The 8315-nt window shown below is 44.7% G+C and overlaps 1 protein-coding gene across 6 annotated transcripts in view; it reads right to left on the bottom strand.

The window, feature by feature from the left end:
- Nucleotides 1-209: 209 nt before the first annotated feature.
- Nucleotides 210-8315, bottom strand: part of QRFP (pyroglutamylated RFamide peptide) — a 149132-nt gene continuing 141026 nt past the window's right edge. For all 6 annotated transcript variants that reach the window (XM_080990683.1, XM_080990684.1, XM_080990682.1 and 3 more), the window contains one exon: nucleotides 210-1706. In XM_080990683.1, coding sequence (XP_080846809.1) covers nucleotides 1308-1706 — 399 coding nt within the window. In that variant the 3' untranslated portion in view covers nucleotides 210-1307. The remainder of the gene's footprint in view (nucleotides 1707-8315) is intronic.

Below are 8315 nucleotides of genomic sequence, written 5' to 3'. Positions count from 1 at the left end.
AGCTATCACAACTGGTAGCTAGGGAATGGGCAAGAAATTCAGCTCACTTAAAGGCAAACTTACATAATATGCACTTTCAGAAACAATGCAGAAACTGCACTGCAGCCCTTCTCCAAATTTAGTGATGCAGTTCTTTCCAATCATTGCCCTTTTCTGGAGTAACGTGAGTAAAGATGCACACATCCACAAAAACAGCATACAAATATGTGTTGTTTTAGGGGAAATTGTTTTGTGAAACAATGCCTGTTAGTGGAAAAATATTTCAAACGTATCAATTAGGAGAATCTGCATAAAAATGCTAATGACTTTTCATGAGAACTTAAAGGAATAGCAGTCTTCCACAGGCTGTGGAAATGTGGAGAGCTGGTTGGAGAAATTAAAAATGGAGAAAAACTTCAATTCACAGTTCTACCCATCTCCAGCAAGGGGTGATCTCTCTCCCCAAACCCAGAAAGCAAACCCCCTCCACCTCATTCTTCCACAAGGATACTGTGTCAGAAATAAAAGAGAGTGGTCATGGCCCTTAAGGGCTCCCTGTCTGGCCCTCAGAACTCTATGAAGGCTACACCAACTCCACACTTACCAGGCCACACCCCTAACTCCCCCCCCCCATTATTTTGCATGGTTAATATATGTATCCTTGAACTCCAATAGTGCCTCTTGCTTGCTCTGACTGCAGTATAAAGGTAGGGGTGGGTGGGTGTAAACTAAGCTATGGTACAAAGGTGAAATTTTCATTTGTTTCTCCACCCACATTTGCTTTGGGCCCCACCCACCACTGGCCCATGACTCCCAGAAGGGAATGTGGCCCTTGAGCTGAAAACCGTTCCCCACTCTTTCTCTCAAGCATCTGCTCAGTTCTTAAAAGCACCAGCCAGGTCTTCTTGAGTTTCAGAGGTGCCCTCCATGAGTGAAGACTGTGATCTATGCTCCCAATGTTCCTTTACGGTCAGGCATTGCAGGGGGGAAATTGTAGCATTTGGGGGGGGGAAATCTCTTCTGCACTGTTCTCCCTTCCTGCAAAACACGCAGAAGTGGCCTTGAGACTGAGCTGCCGAATCAGAACAGCTGAAGTCAGTGGAAAGGAGGAGACTGTTGTGGAATCAATCCCTTCTTGACCCCCTTTTCCGAAAAACAAGATTTTGCAGAATAGGGAACAGGAAAATGAGAAATGCTTGTGTTGTATGAGGCAACAGAAGGATGAAATCAGGGGTGAGGGCACTGCTGGTCATCCCAAGAGTGTTGAAGATGTAGCACAGGACAGATAAGGAAGGACTTCCACAGCCGAAGTGGGTGGACAGTGGACTTCAGAAGAGAGCTGCTGTCCTCCGTCGCCCAAAGCGGAAGCTGAAGCCTCCCTTCTTCCGGCTGTAGCCATTCAGCTCCTCAGCAAGGTTCCCCAAAGTGCCAGCCCTCTTCTCACCTGCCTCCTCTGGCAGGTAGTTGGTGGCTTCATTCTCATCTTCTGGGCCGCCTCCTCTCTCCCTCCCGAAGCGGAGGCGGATGCCAGCTCGCTCCTTCTCAAACCCCTGTAGTTCCCTGGCGATGCTGAGGAGGGACTTGAGGTCTCCAGGCGAACACTTCCACTTGGTAGCTCCGGGGACCCAGAGGCTGGCCTTTTGGCCCAATGCCTGCCCCTCATCCAGGGGGAAACAGACACAGAAGCTCAGCAGGGAGAAGCAGGAGAAGAGGCAGGAGGCCTTCATCTGGAGAGAAAGAGTGAAAGACATGTCACTGGATTTAGGCATCCCTAGACAAGTCCTCAACCCACCACACAAACACACACCACAAACACCTCTGTACTTTATAATGAATAAGGGAAGAGCTAGTGGCTGCATTCAAAACTATGATACCACTTTATTTATTTTTTTCAAATGATATTTATTAAAATTTTCAAAAATACAGAAAGTAAGAATTAAAATACATTCAAAACCTTATTTTCATACATCCACTTTCCGGGACTCCCCCCTTCCCCCACCCCTACCATATTCCTCTTTCACATTGTTGGCTCCACAAGCTCTCAGTTCTAATTGAAACTTAATTTATTTAGACCATTATCCGAATTTAAAATTTATACACTCCTCATCAATACTCTTGATAAAAGACAAAAATTCTTTCCCAGGGCCCACCCCATTTTCATTCCACAATTTCCCTTTTTTTAATAATAAAGACACCCCACACAATAGAAATATCAAAAATAAGAAATAAAAAGTATAGTAGATAAAAAAGAGCCATTTCAAAAAAAAAGAAGTTAACAAGCCTTTGGATTTTAGTTCTCCCCCCACTGTCCCCGGTTTAATTTCCCCCTGACCACCAAGCCATGTTATCCGCCTGGAATTCTTAAAGTCCATAAATTACCTATTTCCCCCAACTCCTTGCTGGCTTTTTCTTTTTATAGTTATTTTTTTTTTTTTTAAAAAACACTTAACTTCAGATCTTTAATAAAACTCCCCCCATTGTTCTTTCCAAATTGTAGTCCAATTTCCTCTTGTTCCGCTGCTAAAACGTTCTAATTCAGAAGCTTAGTAACTCTGCAGGGATTATTGTTATTCAGGAACAAAAACTTGCGTTCAGTCCCTTCCTTTCTTCAATAGAAAATTCTATTGTCTCCTTTAGCTGAACACCCTGTAGACAAAATATTATTTCCGTTTTGCAGCTTTCCCAGAAGATAACCAGTCCTGTAAAATTCCAATGGTATTTTTCCACTTACGACCATCTTTGTAATGTCCCGAAACTCCTCTAGGGGGATTGTTGTAACTTTGTTTTCTCTAGTCCAAAAGTCCGATTGTTATCCATGTTTTCGCCATTTTGTATCCAAATTTTAACGAGTTATAACAAATTGTAACAAATTTAACCAGCAAGGTTCTCATAATAAAATCCTCTCTGCTTTCCGACTTTGACAGCTACTTTGACAGCTGTCAAAATCTCCGACTCTTTTCACCAGGCTCTCTCTTCAATCACCCCGGTTCCCAGGGGGGGGGGTTACGTTTCTTCTCCCTCAATTCTTCCTCCAGCACAGTTCTTATAGTTCCCCATCGTGGAATTCTTAGTTTTTATCAGCAGTACAAATCTTTTTGGACCTTGGTTTCCCCGTCCTTGTTTTGGAAGGTTTACAGTAGGGGGGGGGGACTGACTTCCTTTTTGGATCCCCCCCCGCTCGTGTCCAATCCGAAAAAAAAATTCTTTTTTTTTTTCCTCCTTTTGAACCCGGTTTCCAAATTACTCACGGGTTGTTGTTAAGAAGTCCGAATTTTCAATGGAAGAAGTCAGCGCTCTCCGCCGGATGGCATGCGGCTGCGCTCGGCAGGGATAGCAGAGGACTCAAAGCACCACGCTTCTCCCCGGCACCCGATCCGTAGCCTTTAAAAAGGCTCCTTCACGAGTCGGGAGGGCGCTAACGGTGCCAGCCGAGTCTCCATGTCCACGGCCCTCGTGGCCGTGGCAAAACTATGATACCACTTTAAACTATCATGGCTTCTTCCAAGGAATTCTCGGAGGCTGGAGTTCGTTCTATTCCCTTCACAGTTCCCAGAATTCCCTGGGAAGAGAGATTGACTGTCAAATCACTCTAGGAGTTGTGTGCTTTACTCGCATTTTTAAATTTATCATTGATTTTAATTATTCTCTGAATGTTTTAAATAAATATTTTTAACAGCCCCCCCCCCCCAATTTCATTGTTTTATTCACATTTTAAACGGCTTATAAGTATATAAGGGTACTGAGAGCCATTAGTTGAACAACCAATCACTCTTCTCAGGGAACTCAGGGAACTTTAGCTCCAGGAACGGGAATAAAGATCTCCTAACAACTCTCAATAATTCTCCTATCCTGTGGTTTCCAGCAGCTAGTATTCAGAGGTTTGATGTTTCCAACAGTGGAGGTAGAATATTCATTCTGGATCAGGCCAAGGGCCCATCCTGTTCTCATAGTGGCCAACATAGTCTCCAACTGCCCTAAAAATGCTGGGACTGTCACAAAAATCCTTGCACCATCATGGCTTCTCACTATGTCAAGGAGAGTCCTGAATTCCCCTGGCCAGTGGGGAAAGGCAGTGGGGAAGGGGAGCAAGGGGGAGAGGCAGCCTGACCTCTCACGGTGGTGCAATGGGAGCTGCGGGGAGAGGTGAGCAGCACTGGCCTTCATCCCACCTTTCCTCCCTCCCTCCTCTGATGGTTAAGCCTGTCAGGAGCTAGAGTCAGGTGAAGGTCAGCAATAAACAAACACTGGTGTCGGTGAAGTTAACTCTTTATTCAAAGAAACCCAAATAGTGCAGCTGTAGTGATCCCAGCAACTCTTCCCAGTAGGTCTTCCCACAGCTGCCCGAGTCTCTTCCTCTCTAGGGTCTTTTCCCCAAGCATTCTGAGACTGTGTCTGAACACAACCAATCTGTTCTTTTCATTTCTTTATGTGTTCTGGGAGACCAGGCAGGAGGGGAACTGGTCACAGCAGGAGGAGGAGACTCCCTGGAATCTTCAGCAAGCCACCCCATCTTGTCTCCTGGCCCCCCTCCTCTCCAGCCTTTGAATTAGGACTGCTCTCTGCCACACATTAAAATTATTGCTGCTGTTGTTACAACTTCATGTGCTGCACCACTGAACGACTGCCTTACTCTCCTACAAAATCCAAGAGGAAGTCTGGGCTCTTATTTTTTTTACTGCTTAGAAGTTTTTCTCTTTTGCTTCTGAGTGAAGCAGCAGGCATTTTCCCCCTTTCAATCTTTTATTAGTATATCTTGATTAAAATTTGGCCTGGCTAGTTAAAATTGCCCCATGGCTTGATCTGGCCTGTGACCTCTTCCACTCCCCAGATTGCCAACTCTGTCGCTCCATTAGCACCATGTGGATTCAACAGGAGCCTTGTAAAACAAGAATGCAGGAAAACAAATTAATCACGAGATCTGGACAGCTTCCTTTGGCAAACTGAGGCTGAAAGAGAGTCAATTCCGGTCGCAATTATTTGGATGGTTTTGAGGGGTTGGCATGGAGCCCCCTTTGAGCAAAGGCTCACCGCTGAAATGTGGGCTTTTGGAATACACAGTTATCCCCCCTTTTCCTTTCCTGCTGTGAAATGAATTCTTCCTTTTTGCACTGCAAAATTGTGCGCCCTACTTCTCTCGCAGAGTTCATTCTTGTCTCGTAGGGTGAGATACAGAATAGTCTAAAACATTTATTGAATTTTCGTGTAAAGCTTTGCAAACCCTTGACACACCACAGGTATCTTCTTCTTCCCTAGACATAGATTTTTATGTTTCAACAGCAACTATATTATAATAAAATTACAGTAGTTGATAAAATAATAAGGGAGAGAAGAATAACAGTGACCTCATTATTTGAGTTTACTATAGATCCCCAAGCCAAACGGAGGACATAGATGATGCCTTCCTGGAACAGATGGCCAAGCATGCAAAAGGAAGGGAGATAGTAGTAATGGGGGACTTCAGTTACCCGGATATTTGTTGGATGTCAAACTCAGCCAAGAGCATAAGGTCAAACAGATTCCTCACTGGCCTTGCAGACAACTTCATTGTCCAGAAAGTGGGAGAAGCAACAAGAGGAACAGCCATTTTAGATCTGGTCCTAACCAATGTTGATGACCTGGTTAGTGCGGTAGAAGTGGGAGGATCATTAGGCGCGAGTGATCATGCTCTTCTGAAGTTTACTATACAGCGGAAAGGAGCAGCCAAGCATACTAAGACTCAATTTCTTGACTTTAAGAAAGCCGACTTCATAAAGCTTAGGGAAGTGCTGGGTGAGATCCCATGGACAGTAATACTAAAAGGAAAGGGAGTTCATGATGGCTGGGAGTTTGTTAAGAGGGAGATAGTAAAAGCACAACTTCAGGCAATACCAATGAGACGGAAACATGGAAGGTGCCTAAAGAAGCCAGGGTGGCTATCTAAAGAACTTTTAACTGAGTTAAGATTAAAAAATGATGTGTACAAAAAATGGAAAAGGGGGAAAACCACCAAAGAGGAATTCAAACAAATAGCCAGCACGTGTAGACACAAAGTCAGAAAAGCTAAAGCACAGAATGAACTCAGGCTTGCTAGAGAGGTTAAAAGCAACAAAAAAGGCTTTTATGGGTATGTTCGTAGCAAAAGGAAGAACAAAGAAACAGTGGGGTCACTCAGAGGAGAAGATGGTGAAATGCAAACAGGGGACACAGAAAGGGCTGAACTCCTCAATGCCTTCTTTGCCTCAGTCTTCTCCGATAAAGAAAACAATGCCCGACCTGAAGAATTTGGAGCAAATGATTCAGCAAAGGAAACACAGCCCAGAATAACTAAGGAGATAGTACAAGAATACTTGGCTAGTTTAGATGTATTCAAGTCTCCAGGGCCAGATGAACTGCATCTAAGAGTATTAAAAGAACTGGCAGATGTGATCTCAGAACCACTGGCAGTCATCTTTGAGAATTCCTGGAGAACAGGCGAAGTCCCGGCAGACTGGAGGAGGGCAAATGTCCCTATTTTCAAAAAGGGGAAAAGAGAGGACCCAAATAATTACCGCCCAATCAGTCTGACATCAATACCAGGGAAGATTCTGGAGCAGATCATTAAGCAAACAGTCTGTGAGCACCTAGAAAGGAATGCTGTGATCACCAATAGTCAGCATGGATTTCTGAAAAACAAGTCATGTCAGACTAACCTGATCTCGTTTTTTGACAGAATTACAAGCCTGGTAGATGAAGGGAACGCAGTGGATGTAGGCTACCTTGATTTCAGCAAGGCATTTGACAAGGTGCCCCATGATATTCTTGTAAAGAAGCTGGTAAAATGCGGTCTTGACTATGCTACCACTCTGGATTTGTAACTGGCTGACTGACCGAACCCAAAGGGTGCTCATCAATGGTTCCTCTTCATCCTGGAGAAGAGTGACTAGTGGGGTGCCACAGGGTTCTGTCTTGGGCCCGGTCTTATTCAACATCTTTATCAATGACTTGGATGATGGACTCAAGGGCATCCTGATCAAATTTGCAGATGACACCAAACTGGGAGGGGTGGCTAACACCCCAGAGGACAGGATCACACTTCAAAACGACCTTGACAGATTAGAGAACTGGGCCAAAACAAACAAGATGAATTTTAACAGGGAGAAATGTAAAGTATTGCACTTGGGCAAAAAAAATGAGAGGCACAAATACAAGATGGGTGACACCTGGCTTGAGAGCAGTACATGTGAAAAGGATCTAGGAGTCTTGGTTGACCACAAACTTGACATGAGCCAACTGTGACGCGGCAGCTAAAAAAGCCAATGCAATTCTGGGCTGCATCAATAGGAGTATAGCATCTAGATCAAGGGAAGTAATAGTGCCACTGTATTCTGCTCTGGTCAGACCTCACCTGGAGTACTGTGTCCAGTTCTGGGCACCACAGTTCAAGAAGGACACTGACCAACTGGAACGTGTCCAGAGGAGGGCAACCAAAATGGTCAAAGGCCTGGAAACGATGCCTTATGAGGAACGGCTAAGGGAGCTGGGCATGTTTAGCCTGGAGAAGAGGAGGTTAAGGGGTGATATGATAGCCATGTTCAAATATATAAAAGGATGTCACATAGAGGAGGGAGAAAGGTTGTTTTCTGCTGCTCCAGAGAAGCGGACACGGAGCAATGGATCCAAACTACAAGAAAGAAGATTCCACCTAAACATTAGGAAGAACTTCCTGACAGTAAGAGCTGTTCGACAGTGGAATTTGCTGCCAAGGAGTGTGGTGGAGTCTCCTTCTTTGGAGGTCTTTAAGCAGAGGCTTGACAACCATATGTCAGGAGTGCTCTGATGGTGTTTCCTGCTTGGCAGGGGGTTGGACTCAATGGCCCTTGTGGTCTCTTCCAACTCTATGATTCTATGATAGATTTTTTTTAAGCACAATACAGTGAATGAATGATGGCTTAGCTTAGGGTGGAGGGGTCTTTTTCAGCACTGAGGGGTCACACCCCCTTATTGGAAACCTTCTGTGGGCTGCATGCCAGTACTGGGTGGGTTGACGGAGAAAGTGGGTAAAATAACAGAAGTGAGATTCCCCCCCATGCTCAATTTCAAGGGGGAAAGTATTCATTAACAGGTGTAGCTTGAATTGAGCAGTGTTTGCAAAGGAAGATTCATGCAGCAATCAGAGTTTCCATTCGGCATGGAATTTACCACTGAATAGAAGTCCTTGCAGGAAAGTTGGAAGGCCTTAATGGGAACTCCTGAGTGATGCTGTTTCCAGTAGTGCATCATTTGGTCCCAGATTTGATGCCAAATGCAAACCCCACTTTAAGAGGGCTCATCCATACTGCCAATTAATCTGGATACAAAACTTCATGTAGCTTCATTAA

Source organism: Podarcis pityusensis, assembly GCF_964106645.2.
Source record: "Podarcis pityusensis genome assembly, chromosome: Z".
In the NCBI taxonomy this organism is placed as follows: Eukaryota; Metazoa; Chordata; class Lepidosauria; order Squamata; family Lacertidae; genus Podarcis; species Podarcis pityusensis.
The sequence above is the reverse complement of the archived record's forward strand: the minus strand, read 5'-3'. Positions and strand labels throughout refer to the sequence as shown.